At 46.5% G+C, this 26,962-nt stretch overlaps 1 protein-coding gene across 2 annotated transcripts in view; it reads right to left on the reverse strand.

Annotated features, from left to right (window-relative positions):
* LOC129326745 (interferon-induced GTP-binding protein Mx1-like) overlaps nucleotides 1-26,442 on the reverse strand; it is a 41,656-nt gene extending 15,214 nt beyond the window's left edge. The window contains exons 1-7 of one of the 2 annotated variants that reach the window (XM_054975056.1): nucleotides 26,209-26,442; nucleotides 24,257-24,344; nucleotides 22,042-22,230; nucleotides 8,923-9,060; nucleotides 6,680-6,834; nucleotides 5,422-5,560; nucleotides 3,804-4,002 (exon numbers count right to left, since the gene is read on the reverse strand). In XM_054975056.1, the coding sequence (XP_054831031.1) occupies nucleotides 3,804-4,002; nucleotides 5,422-5,560; nucleotides 6,680-6,834; nucleotides 8,923-9,060; nucleotides 22,042-22,230; nucleotides 24,257-24,332 (896 nt within the window). In that variant the 5' untranslated portion in view covers nucleotides 24,333-24,344; nucleotides 26,209-26,442. Of the gene's footprint in view, nucleotides 1-3,803; nucleotides 4,003-5,421; nucleotides 5,561-6,679; nucleotides 6,835-8,922; nucleotides 9,061-22,041; nucleotides 22,235-24,256; nucleotides 24,345-26,208 lie in introns of both variants that reach the window. The other variant, XM_054975057.1, reaches the window with a different exon arrangement.
* Between the last annotated feature and the right edge of the window lie 520 nt (nucleotides 26,443-26,962).

Below are 26,962 nucleotides of genomic sequence, written 5' to 3' on the forward strand. Positions count from 1 at the left end.
AAAAGAAGCCACAGCCTCCAGAATCCAAGATCTGAGCAAGGCTGTTAATGATATGTTTTGGAGGTTTTTCACTCATAGGGCCACTTTAAGTTTGAAGCAACTTGACGGCACATAACACATGCAAAGAAAACTCTAATGCAGCTAAGGCACTAGTTAGAATTGTGAGGTCCATATTGGGAAATTCCTGAAGATTTGGGGGGTGGAGCATGAGGAGACTAGGGTTTGCAGGGAGGGATCACAGCTGGATATAATACCATCCACTTTCTAAAGCAGCCATTTTCTCCCCAGGGGAGCTGATCTCGGTCACCTGGAGATCAGCTGTGATTCAGGGAGATCTCCAGTGAACACCTAGATGTTGGCAATCTACTGGTGTGGCAAATGACTTTGACAAGAGTAAATATCTGGAGGGCAAGGAAAAAACTTGCAGGCTAAAGAGAAATCCAATTTGGGGTCATAGACTCAACAAAGCAATGCAGAGCGGAAGATCAGATTATCCTCAGTCATGCACATAGCAGAGGAGGGTGGGAGAGAGAGAGAGAGATGTTGTAGAGGGATCTAGGCTGGGAGGGTGGTTGACTACTGCTATTGGGCCAAATTATGGACCATCTTGAGCTTTCCAGAACAGTAGCTATTCATCACAATTGCAGCTGTTCATTACAGGCTAATCCCGTGCCCTTTCAGAATGCCTTGTTATGGATATTCACTAGGGATATGCACTGAGAAAAAAATTTGTTATAATTTTGTATGCAGGCTTCACACACAGGAAGTGGGGAATGGGAGGGGGGATTTTTATTATAATAATATTTGATTTATATACCGCCCTTCATGGCAACTTAACACCCACTCAGAGTAGTTTACAAATTATGTTATTATTATCCCCACAACAAACTGAAGCTGAGAGAGCTCCAGGAAGCTGGAGCTTCCAAGGTCACCCACCTGGCTTCAAGTGATGGGGAATCAAACCTGGTTCTCCAGATCAGAGTCCCAGCACTCTTAACCACTACACCAAACTCGCTCTCAGTAAAGCCACCAAACTGGCTTTACCATGATTACTTATTTCTGGGCAGGGTCCGATTCAAATCTGTATTTTTTTCAGGTTCCAGAACCATTATTTTCAAAAGCACACAAGAGTCGAAGGCAGCTGTTTATAAAGATAATGGAACCAAATTTGCACAGAAGACAGTACTCCCCCTCCCTAAGATCTCCCTAAATTCCAAACACATTGTACAAAGGGGGTCAATTGTACAGACCTCCAAACTAAGTCCCTCTCTGCACAGCTGCCCTAAGTTCTCTCTACTAATTCCTAAAATGGCTGCCAAGCAACAGTCAGCCAGAGAGCTCCAGTCAGCCATTAGCATTTAAAATAACAAAGCTCTGTCTGAATTCATTTTATTTCTCTACCCTTACAGTGACTGTTTTTTTTAACCTTTCTACTGAAAACTCTACATTTGCCATCCTTTCTTCTTCTGGTGTGTTGATTCAGAAAGTGAGGAAGGCTTCTGTTGCAGGAGCCCCCCCCCCCTGTCCTGTCCCGTTGCTCTGCCATTATTCCCTATGGGGAACTTGGGGGGGGGGGAGCTGAAGTCAGTGTTTTCCCACCAAATAACACTAAAATTGCAATAGAGTTCCATCTGCCTGGCTACTAACCCCGCCCCCTCAAATTTCAAGCAAATTGGAGAAAGGATGTCATGACCTCCTCTGACCAGCCCCTCTGACCAGACTCCGACCCGGAGGGCTCAGAGGAAGAGTCTGAGGACAAGCAGGGCCAGGACAGGCCTGGTGCTGCAGAAGCACCAACTGACCATGCACCAGAAGCCACACGGCCAGAGCCTGCAAGTGAGACCCGGCCAACCATGCCCCAATTGCACTTGAGACCTCCCCACTAGAACCTGTAAATGAGTCCCTTCCACCTGCAAGCATGTCCACATCACCTGCCTCAGAGACCACCACTGAGGCGCCACCAGGCAGGACATGAACTAGGGCTGACAGCCCCTCCAGATGACCACTCATGACAAGGGAGTGATGGTGGCAAAGGATCCTGGTGGAAGTAGCACAGAGAAGGCTAATTGCAAGGCTGGTAGCATGCCATCTCTCTGTAGACTCACATCAGGATTCTGAGGGTGATGCTTCTTTTCAGGGCCATGGCCAGAGCAGAGCCTCCTGAGCCTTGACACCTGCACCTGAGCCAGATCACCCCTCAGCCTAGTTTGGCTAAGGCTTGACAATGCTTCAGTGCTGGATCAACTTGTTCACTTTGTATTAGCCTTGTGTTCCAGCTCCAAGCTCCAGCAGACTAGGTAACCAACTCCTGAGAAGTCCATCTGTTCAGGTGCAGGAAAGGATCGATTTTACAGGTCCCCAAATTAGGTCCCTCTCTGTGCAGTCTCTCCTTCCCTCTATGGGTGCTAAAATGGCTGTCATGCAGCAGCCAGCAGGAGAGCTCCAGCTGGCCACAAGCATAAAAAACCCATTGCATTAATTTTATTTTCCTACATTTACAGTGACTGACTGTCAATAATTTTTTGAACCAAATGTCAACAAAATTGTGGAGGAGCTTCTTCTGCCTGTCTACCAAGCAACCCCAAAGTGTCAAGCAAATTGGACAAACGGTTTGAATTCTATAGGCCCCCTGAACAAGCCCAGCCTCCCTCAGCAATCATAATTGCATTTCCAATATTTCCTATGGGGAGGGGGGCTGGATTTATTGTTTTTCAACCAAAATTGCCAGGTAACTTCTGCCTGTCCAATAAAGAACCCCCAAGTTTCAAGCAAATTGTACAAAGGGTTTGAATTCTATAGGTCCCTGAATAAGCTTTCTAACTTTCAGAGGAAAAAAGACTCTCCACTTCACAAAGGGGGGATAAGGAAAATGGCTACTCTTTGCAGCTTGGTATTGGATGGGAGTACCATGTGCTCAGACCCATATCTTGAGTTGCCAGCACCTGGGGCAATCAAGTCCGGTGGTGCTCGTGTACCCAAGTGCACGCTCCCAGGAGTGCGTGATGACATCACTCCCATGATGTCATCATGCAGGGCGCCCCTCCGGGAGCGTGCCCACCATTACAGCTGCCACGGCTCTCCCATCCCTGCTGCACCGCTGCCTGGGTGCCACCAGAGGGCACTGGAGCAACTGTTGGCCAGGAGTGTGCATGCTTCCAGCCCTCCGGCGGCAGTGCGGACAGCTGGGAGGGTGCCCATGCCATGTTGGGTGCCTGCCCTACTAACAGGCCGGCAGCACAGGCGACCTCCCAGCCTTCCGCGCTGCCACCTACGCTGCTGCCGGAGGGCCGAGAGCACACAGCAAGCTGGCCGTTCCGTCAGCGGGGCAGGCATCCAGCGTGGCATGGGCAACCTCCCAGCCTCCACACTGTCACCGGAGGGCCAGCAGCTTGCGCTTCCGGCCAGCAGCCACTCTGGCACCCCCTCTTTGGTGGTGACTCAGGCAAGCAACACCCCTGCCCCCCTAGATCTGGCCCTGCCTGTGCTCCTCCCTTGCAAGGACCTGTTTGGAAGGGAGAAATCCCATCGTACTGGAAATCAGTAGAATCAAAGGGAAACATGAGCTCATGCTGCAGGGCTACTAAGCACTAAAACTTGGAGAAAAAACAGATATTTTTAAGGGTTTTTTGTGATTTCCATGCAACCTGGATTAATGCTACTATTTTGGAGTATCACATAGTAACTATGAAAACATTTTCATGTTTTTTCTGCCTTGGGAATTTCACTATGCACACCCTGAATATTCACTTTCTTTTGAACTATATTGTAGTAAGATATTTCTATATGTAATGGGTTGATTGTACCTGAAATAGTCATGGTCTTCAAAAAATTCTCTTTCATTCCGGATTGCAGCTTCCAAGGTTATTTTGTTGTTGATGTCACTCTGCCCACGACATTTAACTATCATATATCCTTTGTTCAAGAACACTCTATGATTTCGGACTATGTCAACTACCTCTGTCTCTGTTCCTTTGTCAACCAAGTCAGGCTTGGTCAGAATTCCTGAGAAATAAAAGAAAATGATTATTAAATCAACAGAGACAGGACTTAAAATCTGAGATAAGAGTCACCCAAACCACTTTTAAGTACTATGTCATATCCTTGGACCATCTGCTGTAGTGAAAAGATGCTTCCCTCCACACTGAGTAGTGATGACCCTCTCTCCATACTGATGAGGTCACAGAGCAGAGCTTCCATGTGAAAGCATATGTGGGGCTACCAGATAGGCTGGAGGCCTAGGCATCAAGATATATTTGGTGGGCAAGTGATTTCCTCCTTTCCTAGCTCTCAAATATTCCCCATCAGGAAGGGCAATTGTTTCTTTGCAGAAGTTTTAAACTTCCACATGAAATGAGGTTCTGAGAGTTATCCAAACAATTTCAGAAAATAGCATGAAGATAGCAAATGTTGGTGATTTTTGACCAATTTTGAATCAGCATGATAAACCTTGTCCCACTCTCTAATTGGCAACACATTCTAAAGCAAAGTATTGCATAAAAATGTGTTTTGCACCGTTTAAATCTTTTGTGGGAAGCGGAGAGGCAAAGTACCCTGCCTTGTCAGCATGGTATAGTAATTAAGAGTGCTGGAGTGCAATCTGGGAAACCCAGGTGCAAATCTCCACTCTGCCATGGAAGCTCATTGGGGGACCTTGGGCCAGTCACTCAGGGCTCAAGGGCTACAAGTGATGAATGACACTTACCTGGCAAGTGAATAGACTCACATGTATTCCTTCCTGCTGATCAAGTGGAGAGCAAGTAAATGGCAAGTGAACAGGGAAGAATACACGTGAATCTGTTCACCTGCCAGGCAAGTGTTATTCGTCACTTGTCGCTTGGCTCTCACTATCAGCTGAACCTATCTCACAGGGTAGGAGGGGAGGGCAGAACAATATATGTGCTTTGGGTCCCCACTGGGGAGAAAAGCAGGGTACAAATATCTAAACTAAAACAAATTATTTCTCCTCTTTTCTTTCTACTGTTGCTCTGTACTCTTCACAACTGTAAAGATCAATAGAATTTTTTCGTAAGTCAGCATTTCAGTCCACTAGAACTTTTATTCAGGGCCAGCAGATCCAAATTCATAGAAAGCCTGTTCAAGTATCACACACACAGGAATGTGGAGAAGCCACCTGCTCTGTAACAAGCTCATACACAGAACTGGAACACTAACACCAGAGCAAAGGTAAGAAGAAGCAGTGTTTGTCCTATGGAATAAAAAAGCCCAACCCGCTGCTGTTTGAAGGTATGGCAGTACAAACTTGAGCTTTCTTAGTGTCACTGAATTTCCTGCTGAAAGCTCTGGGATGTCTTTTTTAAGAAAGCAGGAAAGACTCTTTGTAATGTTGCCAAGGATGCCTTTTTTATTGCCACTGCAATCCATTGCATACACAAACACATAGAGATGAATTTATTTACTTACCAAGTGTTCTTTCTCCATTAGAGTCTACTTCTTGAGCCATTTTCAGTGCCTCTGTAGTTGCAATATCTACATTACTTGGCACCACTACCAAATTGATTGTTTGTTGTTTGTTAATATACTTCTTAATTAAGGATATGATCTGTAATGAAATTAAGACTGCATTAATCATACTTATGTCTGAAGGTAGGTCTGCAGGTAGACTTGCTTTTAAAAAGTTAAATCACTTCACAGTGATTTAAGTATTTTTTAGATACAGAACGAATAATATTAATGATAAATATCTGGTATATCCTTAAGTAGACCTAATGATAACTTTGCAGTTTGCAACAATAATACAATCTTTTCTACAAGGTGATTATTTATAACAATATATATTCTTGAATTTATTTTTAAAGAAAAAAATTACAACAATAACTAGTGTAATATGGTTAGAGTGTTGAATCTGGAAGACTCAGTTTCAAATTCCATTCTCTCGTAGAAACTTACTGAGTGATCATGGGCCAGTCACATGTTCTCAGCCAAACCTACCTCCTAGGATTGTTGTGAGGGTAAAATAGAGGAGATGAATGATGTAAGCTTTGGGTCCCCATTGAGAAGAAAGGTTGGGTATCAGTTAATAAATTATCTTGGCAACAGGCATTCTTCTATTACTGGAAGGGACAGGTGCATTCTGCACTTCATCCCACACACTGATCTTGATTCTTCCCAATTAGCACTCCCCCTCCTGATTCTTTTTCATGAAAGTTAAGAGGCTTATTCAAGGGGAATTAACCTTCTTGCTGTTGTAGTTGGCTAAGTGATTCATAGGGCACAGTAACATAGTCTTTCACAATGTCCTGTCACTCCTCACTCCTGTTTTCTAAGATGATTTGTGACCTATCCATTAATACACTATAGGCACATTACTGATTTCTTTTGTTTCTTTGGGACATATGTATAAAGTTATTTTTAAAGATGCTAATGTCACAGAGTCATGGTCCCACAGATAAATCTTTATTATCTGCTTCTTTTTTTGCATCAAAACTACTCATGTGCATCTGGACATATGTGCATTGAAAGTATTGTTTTTAAAGACCAGAGTCTCCATTTCTAGAGGAAGAAATCTGCCATATGTGAAATGTGGAAGGAATGGCCTCAAGACAACAAGAGACAAACAAAGGCAAGATGAATTGCAACAAAGGAAACAAACAGTATGGTACTGATCATCTTGATATAACCACTCCACTGGTTTTCAGAATCCTACCAGAACAGGCTTTACCTGCTTTCCAATGTCTTGAGGTTGATTGCCCACAGCCACTCTTGCAATCCCTGGCAGATCAATCAGAGTCAGATCTGGAACATCTGGGGAGGCGATTTCTAAGCTAATTAGTTCATGGCTAATTCCTACTCCTTTACCAGCCATTGCATTCTGGGCTGCATGTGAGGGAGAAAGATATCAATAAACCTATTCCTTTAATAAATGAATCACAGACTACAGAAAAAACTTTGGGCAATTCCTCCCAGAGTACTAGCAAATGATCTGGCTAGCATCATATATTTAATACCAAACCAGGCCACAGAGTGTGAATTAATAGATCTGCAAAACAGATCCAGAGACAGATAGGAGAGATTGCTCTACAAACCTGAAGTAAACCCCAGATTTTCAGGAAAATGTTAAATCTTAACAAAAATATATTATAGGATGAGCCCCCTCCAACAATAGAAACACTTTTAGCTTTAAGAAAAGAATACCCACTGAGCTTTTGGTGGCCTTTTGGGAGGTTGCTAGGCAACCACAACAATATAGCTGTGCTTTCTTAGCATTGGTTTTTGTAAAGCAAATCCTGGCAGCTGGCACTGCATAACTCCAAACAATTCCAATTGCAAAATTTATTTCCAAGTTCAGGGCAGCTCTAATACAGTTTGCAGTGTAATATGTAGGGAGGAGAATATATTTTTTATAAATATAAAAGCACACAAACCCTTCAGTGTACTTTAAGAGGCACACTGAATTCAAACCGATAGCTGAAGGTATTGCTTGTTTCATCAACAGGACATTGGTGTGATTTACAAATGAGATATCTTCTATGAATTTGACTTTGGAATATGGAAAGAAGCACGCACGTTCATGCAGAGGCTCCAATGATGTAAACTGTTACCTGCACAAAAGTGCTGTAATATTCAGTTATCCTCTTTCCTGTGGCATTTTTTAGTTTCTTTCTAGAGGTGATTAGGTTGGCTGTATACACACCCATGTGGAAGCACTGGCTTGGATGCACTCTTGGTCACTCCAAGGACAGCATGAAATGTACCCTGAAATCCTGCTTTTGGGGGAGAACCCTCAGGAACAGGATTTGGGGCAGGGAGTCATTCTGGGCTGCTGTGGGAGGGGAGAGCCTAGAAAGTCATCCTACATGAGCAGAAATCATTGTGTTTGTGGGGAAACTCTAGTGGATCCAAGCCACTGGTCCATATAAAATTGCATGTCTACTTTTCTATGTTTAAACCATTGGAAATTGCATGAAGTTCAGGACTATCTTTCTGAACTCCTAACCATGGGTTATCTTCCATTATTTGTCTTAACTATAGAACTTTAGAAATGGCACTAATCATGGTTAATGTTAACCAGGACTGCTATGGAACCACTTTGCAAACTCACCTCCAACTGTGATTACAAAGTTAACTCTGATTAACATTAAGGTTTTGTACTACAGCAAATACAAAGCTAGACTGCAACCACACACCACTGGATATTGTGCTATCATTGCACTGCAGCAATCCTTTACAACTCTCTGTGCTGGAAAATCCTGTTGTTGACGACTGCTGTAGCACAACAACACACAACAAACCTAATGTTATAGTATAACTAAAGTAAGCCATGGGAGAATAGCAGAATTTGCAGATAAGAGAGGAGAAAGGAACACATGAGACCACAGGATAACCCTAACTATGTTTAGTAGACCAGGATCATCACATCAACACTGGGCCCAATTTATCTAGTTTCTGATCCTTTCTGTCACATTTTAAAATTATCTTAGCGAGTTAACAACATGTCCACCCTCCCCACCCCCGAACTGAAATAACATTCCCAGGTTTTTTTTAGGAGTGGATCAGATTCTCAAATGCATGGTGAAGGTGCAGTTAAGTAGACTTCTGGGATTCCTGATGGTGGAATCTGGCACTGTTGCTTAAGCTTTACTTTTTATGTTCACCTGTTCAGTGAAACAACAATACAGGTGCTACCCAGGATGTCATTCCACATGTGGTGCACACACAGAGAACTCTGTAACAGAAACACTGAAACTATTGTAAAGCATCATATAATTATGAATTAATAATAAAACAAAATTACAGTGAAATGACCAAACTGAAATATTGTGAACAGAAATAATAGGAGTCACAATAATATGGCTTCAAGTGCCTGGAAGGTCAAGAACCATTTTTGGTGCTAGCTTTGGCTTCAGTAATCACAGTTCACAAGGCAGGAATCTGATATGTGAAATGAAATGCAGTCAAAACCACCTCTTATGATTGCATCTTCCACCTGCGATGGGCTAGTCAGTTCTTGCTCTGTGTCCTTGTACACAATTTTCCCTTGCCATCCCTTTGTGTGCTGCAGTTTCTTCAGCTTGAGCTCTAATGGACATCTAGTAACAATACCTATAAAATTGAAAAAAGGCAAAAGTTCAGTGTTGCAGAAAAAACTGAAAGAAAAAAACTTCTTCACATTCCTTTGACTGGGACTCAGACATGCAATATCTAATGAGGCCTGGTTATACTTATGGAAAACTTTGCAACTTTGTAGATACTGGGGGGTGGGGGGATAAACTGCAGCACTATGCTCAGTTGTTACCAGAACTGCTCTTTATTATAATGGGGAATTAGCTGTAGCAGTCTGTAACTATTAATATTAAGCGAGGATCATAACCTATGTTTACGGAGGTCCCGATCCCAGACACTCTAGTGAAAAAGAGGCAGACAAGGAGTAAGGTCCAAACACGTGTATTGAGTGTAGCGTAAGCCTAGCTTGCACAATCATACAAAGAACATACAAGGTCTAAGAAATACAGAGTAGGAAATACAGAGACGTTCGCATTAGCTGGTTCCCAACGATGGTAAGGGGAATACTCACAATCCTGGAGCGAAGCAGAGACACAACAGCGAGGGTGGCCCAATGCCAGCACTGGGACCACAGACGGACAGCAAGGAGGTCTGGATAGGGAATGGCCGAGGCACCGAGTGGTCTGGGAGACCAGCTTAAATACCCCAAAACGTACCCTGGGGCTGGTGCTGTACTTGGTGGTTCTCACAGATTAAAACAAAGGGTCTAATGGGCTACTGAATGGCTTGGATGGGCCACTTTGGTAATCAGATTGTGATAAGTGACACCTCAGGAAGAGGGGACAAAGGAGGGAGGGGGAAATCCAAGTGGGCTGAAAGGATGTTCCAGCGGACAGGGCTTGTCCTGATGTCATCAGCTTTGGAATGCGGAGGTTCCTTTGAGATGCATTCTTTAGGTGCTTGGGATGGTCGGCACTTAGTTCCTTCTCCGGGGCGGCTCCTAAGATATGCAGAGCGGGGCGAGGGGCTCTCGCTGCGGACGTGGTGTGCCCGCTTCGCCGAAATGGCTTCTCAAAGCAGTCTTCTTCCCAGGGTCTTCTGGCTGCCTGAGAACATGGATGCCGGCTGGGCATAGCTGGGGCTGGATAGCAGGCTGCCCGGTAGCGAGGGCAAGCTCGGCGACCGGCTCACGGGAGGCTCCAGGCGGGAACTGACCAGGGAGCGCCTAGCCAGGCTCGCTGGAGGTTTCCCCGGCAGGCGCCCAGCTGCTAGCAGCGGCTTGGGCCCATATGAGGCAGGCTTCCATGGAGGCAGCGGAGCAACACTTTAAAACACAGTCCAAAGCAGGGAACAGGCACGGTCCGTGGCAGATGGCAAAGCAGGCACGGGGGAACACTTGTAACAGAGTCCAAACACACACTGGGAATTCCAGATACAGGTCAGGGCAGGGCTGCCCAGAAAGAGAGTCCTTTGTGCAGTTATCCAACATGGAGTCAGTAAACTACACAGTCTATTGCAGCAGCAGGGTAATTGGCACGCAGGCAGGAAACTGACACGTGTATCGGAGCACACACGTGCAAAGCAGTCTTTGGTGCAGCAGTAAAACAGCAACGCAGGAAACTCTAGCACAGTTCATAGCAGGCTTCAAAGCAGGGGAGGGGGCCTACTTGGCAACAATTCCCCCCCTCGGAGACCCCGGGACGTCAGGCGCGCGGGTCTCCGAACTTGACTTCAAAGGCGAGGTGGTCAGCAATGTCCGGTGGTCGAGCTTCGAGCGAAGAAGGAGTGGGAAGGGAAGGAGGGGGAGGCGTCACTTCAAAAATTTAGTTTGGAGAACCACCTAACCGAATAAGTGCAATTTAGATCAGCCAATGGGCTGCAGGTCTCTGGGTTCACACTAGGGGGTGTGCTAAGTGCAACCGTCAGAATAAATAGTAATAATTCATAGCAATAGTAATTCATAGTAATAGGCAGCAATGAGCAATTCATGCATATAAATAGCAATAATTCATAATTGTGTACATTGATTAATTCATGGATGAGGGTAATTCATACGGAATTCATGATGGGTTAAAAGTACTAAAAACCAGGAGCAATTAATATACATGGATCAATTCATGGATAGTTAAAATCATAAATAGATACATAGGATTAAAAGCAGGGACAATTAAAAGCAATTCATACAAGGTAAAGTGGAATGTGCAAGCAGGGCATAATTCATTGAGGGTAGGCTAATTCATAAATGGTTAAAATCATAGATACATATATGTGATTAAAAGCAATAGTTCATGAAGTCAAAAGCAGCAAGAATAAAAGCAAGTGCGTGGAAACAATTCATGAGGGGTAAGCGGCGGAAGGGCTCATAGGGGGTCAGAAAAATAAACTCTGCAATTAAAAGACCGATTCAATATGGCTGGATTAAAATCAAATTCATAGACTAGAACTGCCTCGGCGGAGGGAGTCGGGTTAAGAAGGCAATTCAAGGTTAAAATCAAATTCATAGGGATAAAGTTCATGGGCGCACTTGCAATAGATAGAGAGAGGGACTAGTTCGGGGCTAAATTCATGGGAGTTAAAATTCATAGGAAGCAATGCAAAGAAATTCATAAAACAATAGGGCAACAAAGATCACAGACGGCTCAGTCCGCAGTACAGCTGCTGGACTGGGTTGCATATTTACAAGAACAAGCAAGCTCAGTTCGTGTGCTCCAAAACACACTTCCACCCCCCCTTGCTGTCTGTGTCAATCCGCAGAGCAGGGTCGGCAGGCGGCGAGAAGGGCTTCAGGCACACAGTTCCAGTCCTCATGGAGGTAGTGCCGCTGGCGGTCGTTTGGAGACGGGCCGTGGGCTGGGAGGCAGAGTAATAGGTCCCCCCTAGTCCACAAGAGGGCCTCGGAGCGGTGTCCGGCAGCAGAGCGTCCATGGGGCCGGTGCAGGATTCATACACATAATAAACATAATCATAGTTCATACCGGCACAAGCAATAAAACAAACAAGGGTTAAAGGAGGGCGCCAAGAATCACCATTAGGGCAAGAGTGGGTCTGGATTGTAATGGTCCAGACGGTAGGATAGTTGGAGTTGCTGGAGCTGTCGGCGGCTCCAACAGCCCAAATAAAGTAATGAGGCACATAATAAAACTTGAAAGGCCAAAATCACAATGATCGGGTGCAAAGCCAAATTGTAAATTCCAGTGGCAGTGGGGCTCCAGCCAAAGAGGGTCTCCCACCACGAGTGCTCACCAGTGGTCTTAATCCGCTGGACAAGATCCAAAATCTCCTTCCCGTTGTGGGACACAACCAAAGCAGTAGTATCCCCGTCCCTCTGGATGCTCTGGAGGGTGCGGTGGAGCTGCGGGTGGGCCAGGAGCTCGTGGATTAGCTCCAGACCGATGCCAAGGGAAACTGGCTTCACATAACGATAGATAGAGGGTGCCACCAGGATCTCTTCTTGGGTCCAGACCGGTACCGTGTAGGTGAAGTCGCAGGCTGCCACCGAAGACAGGTTGCAGAAGCAGCGGTTGACTCCCGGGATCACGGGCTTGAGCTGGAACGAGTTCAGGATCACAAAGTCGCAAGCCGTTCGCACGCAGGCACATCCTTTCCCAATGTAGACCACGGCGGAGCTGTTCTCCTGGACGACCTCGAAAGGGCACTCATTGAGGGCGTCAACTTGCGGGGCTACACAGGGATGATGTGGTGCAAAGGCTTGGTCTTGGCAAATGAAGCCGGTCTGGTCTCGATGCTGGCACCCTTGGAGGCTGACGAGCTGCCATCCGGTCGGGGTGAAGCGGGCCCAATGGTCGGGGTGGCGAGCGTAGAGGACTTCGGTGTCGCTGACTTGGAGTCCCAGAGGCACGACTGGATACACGTGGAATGACTCGTGCGCACTGGCCGTTAATAAAAATAATTTAAGCTCCTGGGTGGTCGGTGAGAATGAGGAATTTACGAGAGACCACCAGGATTCAAGCTCCAGTTCTATGGGTGACAATTTGGGCATAATCAATCTTTTAATTTCCAGGGGCAAATGCCCGTCCGTGGCTTGCCGAATTAGCCCCATGGCCACAGCCTGATTTAATTGTTGGGCTTGCATACATGCCATAGCTATTGACACGTTGCGTTCAAAAGACTGTGTCCCTTTTAGCAGCAGAGAAAAATCTCTTTCAATTTGACTCTCCCAGTTAACTAAAATGGAGCTGATCTCGTGTTGCCCATTCGAAATGGAATTTAGGGACTGCACCACCGGTTTACCTAAGTCGGAGATGCTAGTCGTGACATGGGCAAACTTATTAGCGAGAGTCTCAATATTGACCGAATCCATGATTGCTAAGCCTCCGGCTGCAGGAGCAGTCCAGTCGGCAATGCTTCGTCTGGCACGCGAGAGAGAAGGAGAGGGATCGATCCACAGTTGTAGCCATGCATTCCAACCCTTGCTACCGGCCTCCAGATAGGGAGCGCACTGCGGCAGCCTCTGGGTTATATTTAGCTCAGCTAAGTCGATGCGGATCTCTTTTAAAGACATTTGCGGGCGGACTAGAACTCTCTCTCGAATGTCAGTTTTCAAAACATGGGAGCCCACTATATGCGTGCCGCCTTGGCTTAATTGTTCATTGCTAGCAATCAAAGGGTCAATTTGGATGGTGTGGGTCTCCTGGGTCCGGATCAGCAGGGAATAATTGCCTGGTTCATGAGTCAAATTTACAAAGAGCAGCCCAAGCCGGTGAAATTTCTCTACTAGGGGCTTGGTTTGGCATTCGGGCGTCTGTTGAACCAGTATCCAATCGGGTGGGCCGTGTTTGGCTAAATCTTCCTCCTTTACAATCCAGGTCAGGTTCTCCCAGCGTTCTATAGCAAAGGAGAGAGCTGTGCCTGAAGGGGGCATGACAGTGACTGATGCAGATTCAGTGGTAGTAGTGCCTAGTAGGATGGTCATTCTAAAGGGGTCTCCTGCCTTCCATACTGCGGCCGACACTAAAATAACTTCACAGTATGGTCCGAAAGCCTCAGTGACAACTGGCGAGGTTTCGAAGTTGGCAGGGGTGGTATATTTGTCTACCACCGGGACTGCGGTGGGGGCTGGCCTGATACGGGGAAGAAACATACAAGGAATCGGAGCAAGTGGTGAAACTGTATCAGTAGGCGAGTAACATACTAATTCTTGGGACAGAGTTTTGACTCCCACACATAAAATAACAAGCTCTGGGGGTCGGATCCACTGCTCTTCGCAACTGCGGAAGTTAGTGCGATCCGTGGGGGTGGTCATATTGCTCTGCTGCACAACCTTGCAGACCATCATTTCATTCCCTGCTAGTGTATTGATACATCTCCAGTGGGGGTAGGGCATTAATTTGGACGGGCGTCCCTCTATTAGGGTGCCTGCCAGTACGAGCAAACACAGAGTAGCCAGGTGCCTCATCTCCTGGCCTTCTTTTTCCTTTTGTGGTGAAAATATCCTGGGGAGACCTGCGGATATAAGTACAGGTTCCCTGAGTTGGTTGCAGCAAAATAAATGAAGTGGAATGGGGGAAAAGGGAGGGTGTATTTCCTGCCAGCACTCTTACTGATTGGGGCTCGAACGAGAAGTCCCGGAGCACTAAGCGAGCCTTCCAGCTTGTTGCTCTGGGGAACTCCTGTGCGAAGGTTTCTTTCTAAAGCGTGTATATTTCAGGGGAGACGTCTTTGCGTCGGGCAAGGGTCGGCTGAATGTTAGGCGGGATTATGCAAACTCACCCCAGGGGTCCCTGGGTGCCTAGACTATGTGGCCTTCAGGTGCCCCTTGCTCGGTGGCGGGCTGCTTTTATTTTGCGGGCTGAGAGCTATCGGTCCGGCTCGGCCTGGCCTTGCCGTTTTGAAAGGAAAAAAAACTAGAGAGCGGTATCCAGCAACTATAAGGGTTGCTGCAGACGGGGGCCCTCGCTTTAATTTTTCAAAAATAGGCCTTCGTCATATGTTTGCAGGACAACCAATTTTTGGGGGGGACTCCCTCGGGAGGCCCCATTTTCATGTTAAAAGAAAGAAACACACAAAGCAAAAGCACACGGGTGTGGGGTACTTTCAGGTTGCCCTCACTTGGAAGGCCTGGCAGGGCTTCATTAAAACTTCAATATGTCTCCCCCCCTTCTTTTCCCTTGTACGGCACGGGCAAGGGAAAAGATTACGTGGGGCGGGCGGCTGCTGGCGGAAAGGGCCGAAGTGGAGCCGAGGGTGCTCGGCGGCGTTTATCGAAAAGCGGCGGAGGCGGCCGAGATCTGCCGGCGCCACTGGGTCTGGGTTGTTCGAGGGTCATCTTGGCGCAGGGGATTCTGGCTATGTAAATGAGGTACGCTGCCCCTTGTGCGTGGCGAACGCACCCCAATAACACATTCCAGAGTTAACATATTTACAAAATACTGGCGGGTCTTTTACTTTTGCACTAAAGCGTACTGGATGGTGGCGCCGTATAGCAACTCACCATGACGGGTATGAACATTAGTAAAAGAGGGATGTTGGGCTATTTGGGGATCCTTTTCCAGGGGAGGCACGGCCCTCAAAGCCAAAGCCGACCATCATGCGAAAGCGTGGGTCTGGCAGGTGAGACCCCGAATCTACGTAGATGCGGGATCTTCACCAGCACGGTGGGTGAAATGTTTTCAAATACAGAGATCACCTTTATTGGTGTGTCTCCAATATTGGAAATGCATTCACTCTTGGGCTAAAGCCTCTCCAACCACTTCCACACAGCAAATCTCTTTTGCCTGTGCAATTTTTTTCCGAACATGCGGCTTAAAATCCAATTAAGAATCACTTTCGGTGGTGGTCCTATTTGGCTTTGGTTGCCGTGTTCCCCCTATACTCAGGGTCCCAACTGTGGGGCCCGCCTAATGAAGTTAAAGAATAGAACTGGAAAAGAAATAACAAAAACACTAAATGATTATATGAAGCCAAGTTGGCCTTTTACATGATTATAGGAAGCTAAGTTGGCCTTTTACATCTAAATTCAAAAGGGAATTGGGCTTCAGGTTCACACACACATATAGTTAAGACTACACAACGAAAAGGGACGGGGGCTGCAGGGACTTGAACTCAAGTCTCCTTAAGGTGGCTTTTCCACTCCTGGTTCCAATCCCTTCCAAATTCTTAGTGGGAACCAGTGAGAACATTTATTTGGGCTTACTTCAGCCTGGGAGAGGACAAAAGGAAGAACTGGGAGGAGGTCAGAATCCTGGTCTGGCCAGTTTTTCCACTTCAATGAGGGGTGGGGGTGTAGTGCTGAGTGGGAACAGTTTGTTTCAGACGCTGCTAGCAACTGGGATTCTTTCTGGAATTTGCTCACTTGCATTATTACATTCCTGACTGCACTTACTGCTGGAGGCTCTACCTTTTCATTAAGTTTTGGGCTTGAGCATTTTAAAACGTGGAAACAGATACACAAATGTCTTTGAATTAGCTCAAGCACTACTAAACCACACAGGCACAACATAAGGTTTTCTTCAGGGGTGTTAGTCAGGGAAGGCTGACAGAAAGCTATTTGGTGTGAAGTTGCAAGCACTGGATTTTCAAAGCATTTTAAATCTTTTAAAGGAATTGCATTTTTACTCTCGTCTGTTTGGTTTTCAGGGTCATTGCAAGAGGGCACAGTCACGGTGGGCTGTGTATAGCTTGGCTGGGGGCAGTCTATGGGAGCCAAGACAATTTCTTGGGGAATGACTTTTAAACTCTGCACATGCTCAGAGGCTAAAGTGAATTCTGGCTTCTTGGGCATGGGGGCTGAGGCAGAAATTGGAGGCAAAGGTGACTGGCCACATGTTTCACTGCCTTTGGCGGGGCGGGGTGCTGATTCAATCACTGATTGTTCCTCTAAAGTCTTTAATCTGGCCTCAGTGAGTCTCTGGGATTCCAGGAGATTTTGCATCAGGGTTTTTAAAGTGGCAGTTTCATTATTCTGGTTCTCCAGCAAAGTCTGCATGTTAAGGAATTTATTGTAGAGCTGCTCTTTCTCTATTGTGCAAGCATTTAATTTTTCTTTTAATTCCTCATTCTCTTTATTAAGCTCATTTATTTTTAAATTCTGTTCCCTATTTACACTTATGAGTTCATGGATTTTATTTTGCAGCTCTGCCAGATTTCCTTTAGAGGTGTCTGGCAAAGTTGGTGCTGGGTTCTGGGTTCGAATCACCCTTTGGAATCTTTCCTTCTCTCTTTTAAGTTCCAAGCTATTTTTAGTTCCCGGAGGTCGAAGGCTAGCCTCAACCTTTGGTTTTCTCCCACGGGCAGTTAAGTGGGGAGAAGCACGTGTGACCCCCGGGCATCCCTATTGGAAAAAGGGGTTCCCAGCTGGTGGCGGTTCTCCTATGTCAGAGGGCTCCTCATGGTCCTTTGGCTGCGGTCTCCAGGAGTCAGCCTGACTTGGGGGAGGGTAGACCTGGTGATTGTAGGGGTGAGGTGCCCGAGGGGGCGGGGGCGCCGAGGGCAGCGCAGGTCTCCAGGGCTCAGAGGGTCCCTGTGGGGAGGAAGGGTAGCGACTGGGGGTGGGCGCAAAGGTTACTCCTGGATGAGAGTCCCTTTGGCTGCGGCCCCGAGTGAAGCTACCACTTCTCCCACGCAAGATGCCACCTCTAGGCTCCGAGTACGAGCTATGCCCTTGGGGCCGATATTGGGAGTGGGGACCATGGTTGGCATACGTGACTGTGTTGATGGGCTCACTCTCTTTCCTATGGGAGGCCGGGGACTTCACATGGCGGATGGCGCCGGTTTCTCGCAACAGGCCAGCAATGCTCCTGATGCGAGCTTCCAGGTCTCCCCATGAGATGCTCCCGGGTTCTACTCCTGCCAGGGCCAGGCGCGTGGTGCTGTTGAGTCCATCTAAGACTGCTCTCCTGAATTCTAACTTGTCAAAGTCGGGTACATCGCTTGCATCTAAATCTACTTCATCTGCTAGCTCTGCAAGAAGCTGTTTCCTAGCTAAATATGCCTCTGGGTCCTCTCCGGGTTTTTGAGACTCTGCAATGTACAGGGCTTTCAAGCTCTTGGTGGGCCACAGGAATGCACAGATCTCTTTAATTGCTCCATACTGGCTGCGGGTGGCTAACCTTCGGTTAGAGATATAGGCATTCAGGGCCGAGACTATTTCAGGGGCAGCGCATTGGCGGGCCAGCTGGGCCACATCGGAACCGCTAGCGGAGGGCTGGGAGGTGGTCACATGGGTGAACCACTGGATAGCCGTGTCTCGGTTTAGGGGTCCCATGCGATCTGCTATGGCTTGGAGCTCATCGGGCCTCAAATTGCGGGTTTCCTTAACGACCCGGTCTGTTTTCCTGCCATCCTCGTCCATGGATACAATTTCCTTGGTGGCTATTGGGTGGAGGGGCTGTGGGGCTTCCGCAGACTGGGGCGAAGGGGGTGACCAGTTGTCGGTACTACCTTCGGGGAGGGCCAAGAGGGCTGCGGGATGCACGGAGGAAATTACGGCCTGCTGCATTCCCAGGTGCTGCTTTAGGGCCTCTAGCTCCCTCTTACAAGCGGAATGATCAGCGGAGGTTACCTTGGAGTGGTTGTGCTCTGCCATGAACTGGGCGGCATGGGTTAGCTTAGCGATTCTTTCCTGTCCCTCGATTACTGCATGCTCAGCCATGTCGGCACGAGCGATGGCCGCCTCAGCCTTGTGCTGGGCGTCCTGAAGGGCGGTAGTTAATCCTTGTTTCTCCAATATGAAATTGACGCGTTCAGCGCGCCACTCAACTGCTTTTTCCTCATGGTCTCTCTCCTGTTCGACTAGTTTGGCCCTGAGACTCTGGATTTCTAGGTGCAGGGCATCCTGTTCTCTCTTTGCTTTTTCCTCTAGCTCCTTCCTTTCTTTGTCTTGGGCTAATCTGAGCCTCTCTATCTCCTGCTCACTATCTTCCTGCGCAATATGTAATTTATTTATCAGGGACACGCTGTCCTGTAAGGCAGTAAAAAGTGCCCAAGCTCCGTATCTGTCCTTTTTGCTCGACTTGGGTTTCTCTTTCTCACAAAAATCTTGGAAGGCACTTCTGACTATCTGGAGCGGGTCGGGTCCCTTGAAGGAACCTGCTTCCCAAGGGCAATCTCCTTTCTTAACTAGCCACTTCTCCAGGCGGGGCATGGTGGGGGCTGCCCGGTACATTTTTACTTTTTAGTTTAAGGCTGATCTCGGGGGAGGTTAAAGAGTAGATCAGCGACACCAGGGGTGGGGCGATTAAAGCTGCTCAAGGGTTTTAACAACTTCTTCCTCTCTATGTCCCTTTCGGGAGGTTTATCCTTCCCTCAGGTCCTCAAGGGTTTTTACCAGGGGGTTTTAAGGTCCTACTTTTAGGTTCACAAGGGTATTTTTAGGGTCCTACGCTCAATCCTTCTCCTCTGGGGGAGAGGGGAAAATTCCTATTCCCGTTTCAAGCTTGCCTACAAGCCACGGGACCAGGAAAAGTTTACTGGCTCAGAGGGTGCTCTCAAGCTCTCTAAGCCCAAGAACCAAAAACGCTCAGTGCTCCCAAGCCTCTGCTCAGAAGCCAAAGCTCAGGGGTCTCCCAAGCCTCTGGGCTCAGAAAACCAAAGAAAAAGGGTTCCCAAGCCTATACTCGGAAAACCAAAAAGTGTCCCCAAGCCTCTGCTCAGGAACTGCTACTAAAGGGGTCTCCCAAGCCTCTGCTCAGAAGCTGCAAATGCTCTCAAGCTCTCTACCCAAGAACTGTACTCAAAAAGTCCCCAGGTCTCGTGCTCAGAGACAAACGGTTAAACTGTCTCCAAGCCAAGACCAAAAGACTACAGCGCTCAAGGACTGCCTCTGCACGTCCCCAAGCGAAAGTGCCCAGGAGTAAATTTACTGTACTCCCAAGCGGAAAAAGCGCTCAAGAGTTCTAACAACTCCCAAGCAAAAGTGTGCCCAAGAGTCCCACTGACTCCCAAGCGAGGTGCGCCCACGAGTCTGACTTAAAACTCGCAAGCGGAAAGGCGCCCAAGAGTCTACCTTAAAACTCTCAAGCACGGTGCGGCCGGCTGCCGCGGGGTTTCAGGAACCTGGCTTTAGATTCCCAAAGCTAACTAACCAAACGGACTAACGATCCCTTCACGTTTCCTCCGGAGCGGGGATTGAAGCCTAAGTGCTGGCAGGAACGGGGTTTGGACGGACTTAGGAGAGACGGGGGAGGGCGGAAAAGAATTTTATATGTGCTGCTTCAGGAGGTATATATAAATCTATAGAGCCTACTTCTGGGATCCCACCCACATAGACGCGTTTAGGCGGCCCGGAAGGTGGCCAGGAACTTCACCAGTTCAGAGGTCCTCACCCACAGTACACCGGTTATAACGGCTGGAGGGCCTCGCGGTGCACCACAAAAGGCAAGTAGTCCAAAGCTGGCTGAAGGAGGAAATGGGGGAAAAGCCAACCCACAAGATAGAAATGCTCGCTAGAGCCACACACACTCACACTTTTAATTCCCTGAGCTAAATTGCGCTCTTTACACTGAGGTCTGGAAAATTTTCCTCTAAGTCAGTTCGCTGAAGACACGCGTGTCGACTCGCGTGTATTCACACGAACTGGGTTATGCCCGCATATTCTCCACCAGTAAACTGTTACCAGAACTGCTCTTTATTATAATGGGGAATTAGCTGTAGCAGTCTGTAACTATTAATATTAAGCGAGGATCATAACCTATGTTTACGGAGGTCCCGATCCCAGACACTCTAGTGAAAAAGAGGCAGACAAGGAGTAAGGTCCAAACACGTGTATTGAGTGTAGCGTAAGCCTAGCTTGCACAATCATACAAAGAACATACAAGGTCTAAGAAATACAGAGTAGGAAATACAGAGACGTTCGCATTAGCTGGTTCCCAACGATGGTAAGGGGAATACTCACAATCCTGGAGCGAAGCAGAGACACAACAGCGAGGGTGGCCCAATGCCAGCACTGGGACCACAGACGGACAGCAAGGAGGTCTGGATAGGGAATGGCCGAGGCACCGAGTGGTCTGGGAGACCAGCTTAAATACCCCAAAACGTACCCTGGGGCTGGTGCTGTACTTGGTGGTTCTCACAGATTAAAACAAAGGGTCTAATGGGCTACTGAATGGCTTGGATGGGCCACTTTGGTAATCAGATTGTGATAAGTGACACCTCAGGAAGAGGGGACAAAGGAGGGAGGGGGAAATCCAAGTGGGCTGAAAGGATGTTCCAGCGGACAGGGCTTGTCCTGATGTCATCAGCTTTGGAATGCGGAGGTTCCTTTGAGATGCATTCTTTAGGTGCTTGGGATGGTCGGCACTTAGTTCCTTCTCCGGGGCGGCTCCTAAGATATGCAGAGCGGGGCGAGGGGCTCTCGCTGCGGACGTGGTGTGCCCGCTTCGCCGAAATGGCTTCTCAAAGCAGTCTTCTTCCCAGGGTCTTCTGGCTGCCTGAGAACATGGATGCCGGCTGGGCATAGCTGGGGCTGGATAGCAGGCTGCCCGGTAGCGAGGGCAAGCTCGGCGACCGGCTCACGGGAGGCTCCAGGCGGGAACTGACCAGGGAGCGCCTAGCCAGGCTCGCTGGAGGTTTCCCCGGCAGGCGCCCAGCTGCTAGCAGCGGCTTGGGCCCATATGAGGCAGGCTTCCATGGAGGCAGCGGAGCAACACTTTAAAACACAGTCCAAAGCAGGGAACAGGCACGGTCCGTGGCAGATGGCAAAGCAGGCACGGGGGAACACTTGTAACAGAGTCCAAACACACACTGGGAATTCCAGATACAGGTCAGGGCAGGGCTGCCCAGAAAGAGAGTCCTTTGTGCAGTTATCCAACATGGAGTCAGTAAACTACACAGTCTATTGCAGCAGCAGGGTAATTGGCACGCAGGCAGGAAACTGACACGTGTATCGGAGCACACACGTGCAAAGCAGTCTTTGGTGCAGCAGTAAAACAGCAACGCAGGAAACTCTAGCACAGTTCATAGCAGGCTTCAAAGCAGGGGAGGGGGCCTACTTGGCAACACAGTCCAGCTAGATCACAGCTATCCTTGATATCTTTCAAAGGCAGAAAAGAGCACCGCTGCCCTTATTGCACCCATAGAGATGTTAGACATTTCACAGAGGAAAAGCTAAGAGGGAATTCTTACCACTGCCTCTAGGAAGAGACACTCCAGACAGCGCTTCCAGAACTGAGCTTTTCCCAGAGCTCTGGTCTCCAATCACGGCAATTGCGGGCAATCCCAGGTCCCGTTCCACTCCCAGGGCCCTCAGAGAATCAATGAGGTCAATGCACGGGCGAACTTTCTCCTCATACTGGCTGCACAAGGCACTTGCTTCTTTCTGGAAAAAAAGATAACTCACAAAATGGCTGTCATCAATCTTGAATCTCACCCATCCATTCAATGTTAGCAAAAAAAAAGATATTGATGTGTTCATGATGATAACTAGTTGTCTGGGTGTTCTGCTTTGTGAAAACAGTGAATATTAAAACACTTTGGATGAATTCAGACATGCATATCCACCCAGTATGATTCATGTTAAATTGCTTTATACCAGAGAGAGCACATGAGTGAGTGTGACGGTCAAACTGCATTGTACAATTTGTAACATGTAGTGTTTAAGTTCCTGCAACATGACTTCATCTGAACAGTTAGGCATCAGATGTGAGTGAACTCATTTCTCAAGTGTGGATCAGGACTGCTGCATGAGAAAATAAGGGATTTCAACCTTCTACCTCATGCCAATACCCAGACCTAAAACGGCCCCAAGGGGAATGATGGGCTAAGCATGCATCATCCCAATGGGGCACAAAGTGGCCCTAGGCTACAAGCCTGGGAAAAGGTGGTTGGCGAGAAAGGCTAATGCCCCTTCTCCCTCACACAATGGTCTCAAATCAGCCCCTCCCCACTTGAGAGATGAGTTCTCTTGCACCTGATGTCAGTCCAAGAGGCTGGGGGAACCCAAATCACAGTATGTCATTTGACCCTGAGCTAACAAACTGAAAATCTCCCAGTCATACAACAAAAAGTGGATGGGATCAGGGCAAAACTGCACCTCCTTTGACAGTAATCTTTAGACAGGCAAATCATTATTTCCTGATCTGAAATGGGCCTGTGGAGCTGCTACTGGTCCCAATGGGTAAAGCATGCACCCACACTAGGGGTGTGCAAGCCAAAAATTTTCGGCTAAAGCCGAAAGCAGAAAGCCGAAAGAGGATTCTCTTTCATATAAGCCGAAAGCCGAAACTGCTCATAAAGACATTTAGGCAAGGCAAAAAATAACAGCTTGCTGATTCTATCTATGTTCTAACTAGCTAAAATACTACTTGCTGACTATCTGAGTTGGTTCCTAGGCAGGTTGCTCTTACCAAAGTCCATCCATGCCAGCTCACTCTAGGCATCCTGGAGTTGGCATGGAGCTAAACGCTCTCCTCTTCCATAGTGTGTACAAGGTAGCATAGCTGGTCCCATAGGAGTAGTAGAATGGTAATGGTAGAGTAGAGGAATGGTAAAGTGGAGATAAACTGCTTAGTAACAGAGAGGCTTCTTCAGTGGTGGGGGCCATCAGCCCACTCTAAAAACCAATCAGGACTCATTACTTAATTGGCCATTACGTAAGTGTGAAAGTTTAGGGAGTAGGGCTAGAGCTGAGGGCCAAGCTACAAGTGACGAATGACACTTGAACGGCAAGTGTATTTCTCCCTGTTCACTTGCCCTCCACTCGATCCACTTGCCGTTCAAGTCACTTGTAGCTTGGCCCTGAGAGCAACGCTAGGCACTGAGCTTCTCAAGGCCACTTTCTCAGGAGAGATAGGAATGCAGGTGCAATTAATTATCAGTGGTTGTGCCTCTCAGTAAACAGGCCTAGAAAGATCTCTTGCAGGCATGAAGCCTGAACCAAAGTTTTTATTTTAAGCATGGTGAAATAGGGCCTGCTCCTTACAAATTAAAAAATATTGAAAACAAATAGAAATGTATGCAAAAATCAGGGGACAAATCAAAGCAGAATGGGGCAAGAACCAACAAGGGAAAAAAATGTTTGGAAGCCCCCTAAATCAGTTGTATGTCTGTGTAACCATGTGTCCTTATTCTTTCGGTACCAAATAATCATTTGCTTTGCCTTCCAACACATGCATGTGCATATATACATTCATTCAGTCATCTCACCGCCATGTCTGCAGTATTTTCTTATCTTTCTCTATAGCTTTGTACCTTTTCTCTCAATAAACTACACAATTTGTTTCAGTTATAACTGGAAAGCCTGTGTCTTCCTTACTTGTCCTCACAGATGTACTCTTGTATATTTCCAGATATATATTTTGTCATCTTCTGATATAATTTCGGATATGCTATATACCAGTACCTGACTGCTGTTTTGCTTCTGTGGAAACAGGCTGTTTTTCTTTCCAGTACTGATGGACATTTTGCTCTCTAAGCATCAAAATATTTTCCTAGAATTAAAATCAGTATGTTAGGCCACAAGAAAATTATTTTTTAAAAATCAGAAATATATTTGTGTTATTTTTGTTTGCATGCTGTTTTCTAAGAGACTCTGGAGGCAACCTCTTTGGAAAGAGCAAACTACGGTTGAGATGCTGAACAAAGCCACAAATATGGTTGGAAGCCCCCTTCCCCAAATTGGCCCATGTCATAACCCCACCCTCACGTGGTGTTCAATCACAAGCACAATCAAGGATACAAGTTATTTATTCCAGTAAGTGCACAGACAGCTTCCAAACGTTGAGACTCTTATACTTTATGTTTCTCGAAGACTATTCAAATTTTAATTTGTTCTGAGTTGGATGTCACATTGTTTGCAGTACAAGAATAGGATGACACAAAACTGCCATTTAGTATTCCTTATATTTAGTATTTTAAGTGGTAACTCCCAGTTTGGTGTAGTGGTTAAGAGTGGCACAACTCTAATCTGGAGAACTGAGTTTGATTCCCCATACCCACTCCTCCGCCTGAAGCCAGCTGGGTGACCTTGGGTCACTCACAGCTTCTCGGAGCTCTCTCAGCCTCACCCACCACACAGGGTGATTGTTGTGAGTATAATAATAACAAACTTTGTAAACTGCTCTGAAGGGCAGTATATAAATCAAATATTATTATCATGTTATAATGCCAAATAGTTTACTGTAAAACCTTACATGATAATAATTGTATTATAACTGTATTTGAACTTAAAAGAAAATACATGGACATTATTTGGAGCGAAAAATCAAAACAAAACAGATGCTAAAGAACAGAAAATGCTAGTTAGGATGGAGAGCTTCTTATCTCCAGGTGGTGTCTGGATATCTCCCAGAATTACAACTGATCTTCAGACCTCAGAGATCTGGAAGAAAAGGAAGCATCAGAAACTACGGACAAATTCTGCCCATCCAAATCACCAAGAATTGACTAAGCAGGAATTGGCAATTCTAGAAGGAAGTTTATTCATTGAAATAAGCATGTAAGATTTCTCGATTTTTTAAACAAGTAAAACATACAAACACCTAAATAACTTATAAGAACTGGGACAATTTTCCCTTGTGTCTATTATGTAAGTTCATGTCATGGTCTTCTGGAAAACGGAACTTGTTAAGAAATGGCTCATGTACGCAACTTACCTATTTCACTCAACTGGCTCTACTATCCATTGTTCCATATTTGTAAAATGGGTAAGTATTTAAATGATATTACTTAATGAAGGTTTATAAAATAATGTATTTATTTAGAAATGCTATCAGCTGCATTTAAAAGCCCAACTGGCGTATAATAAACATCAATACCAAATAAAATCATAATCACATCAGTAAAATGGCAGAAATTCACATGAATAAGGGGCTTGGATTTTTTTAAAAAAGTCTTAAATTAGTACTAAAATAAAATTAACATATAGTTAGGTTTTTATTCTGTTTAAACCTTTTGATCCAGTCTACAACTCCTCCTGCCAGCTCCAAATCTTTAGCTGCTTACAGTCAAAATGTAAAAGCAACGTCAGGCAAAGAGAGATGTTTATTTAACTGATGTATGCATCACACACAACTGCCTGTTTAGCAGAGGATCCTCCACCCACACTTACCTTTGTACTGAGGCTGGTCCTTACCAGAAATAAGCTCTCTGTCCTCCTCTGTTGTATTTTGAACACCATTACTAGATCTGCCTGGCACCTTCAGAAAGCTGCAGTTGTTTCTGAGCTTGGGGCATCCGGGTCTTAGCTGATTGGGAAAGGCCTGTCCCCTTTCTTATTTCCCCTACTCTAGGTTCGTCCCTTCCATCCTAGGGATACTTGAGAACCACTTGATTATGTAGCACAAAACGTCTTACCTTTTCCCCTTGTCGTTTGATGAAAACGCTCAGTTCCTGAGCAGCCACGTCTTTCAGATGCTCCACCCGTTCCAGCAGCAATTTCAGAGAAAACGAAACTTAACACTCATGGAGTAGAGAGGGTGCCTTCATTCATTCGTGCACCTCAGCCAGAGTCTGTTTCATACTTTCTGGAATACTGGAAAGCACGTAAGAGGCAGACTGACAATTTAGCTACATTTCTGTGATTGCAGAGAAACGAAACTAAAACAGCACACCAGCACTGACGCACAGTTTTTCGCCCCTTGCAGAGCGACTCTGCCCTGGTCTCATTGGATGAGTATCTCATGAAAATGGCCAACCCTCTTTTCCTTCCTAGTTTATCTCCTATCCTAGAAATTTATGCTCAGCGTGAGGGGAGCTCCCAAATCGCAATAGCAGGAGTCCCCTTACCCAAGCCACTAGATCTCAACTAAACCAAGGAAGCAAGTGTTGACAAAAGTAAGGAAAAAGTGTATTGGAGAAAAGACTCAGACTGATGCACTCCAGAGAGGTATGACAAAGTGCATATCTCATAAAGAAATCACCCATTCTTATACCTTCTTACAAACAAAGTCATCAGAAAATTGTTTACAAAAGCAGGATAGTTTACAAAAGTCAAACAAGCTTAAGTCAGAAATTTCTAAAAAGTTGGCGGGTGATATAGACTAGAAGGGTGACATTTTAGCACCCATCTGGCTTCTCTTGTTATCTTTGAAAGGGGTACATCCATGAT

Source organism: Eublepharis macularius, chromosome 3 (assembly GCF_028583425.1).
Source record: "Eublepharis macularius isolate TG4126 chromosome 3, MPM_Emac_v1.0, whole genome shotgun sequence".
NCBI classification, from domain to species: Eukaryota; Metazoa; Chordata; class Lepidosauria; order Squamata; family Eublepharidae; genus Eublepharis; species Eublepharis macularius.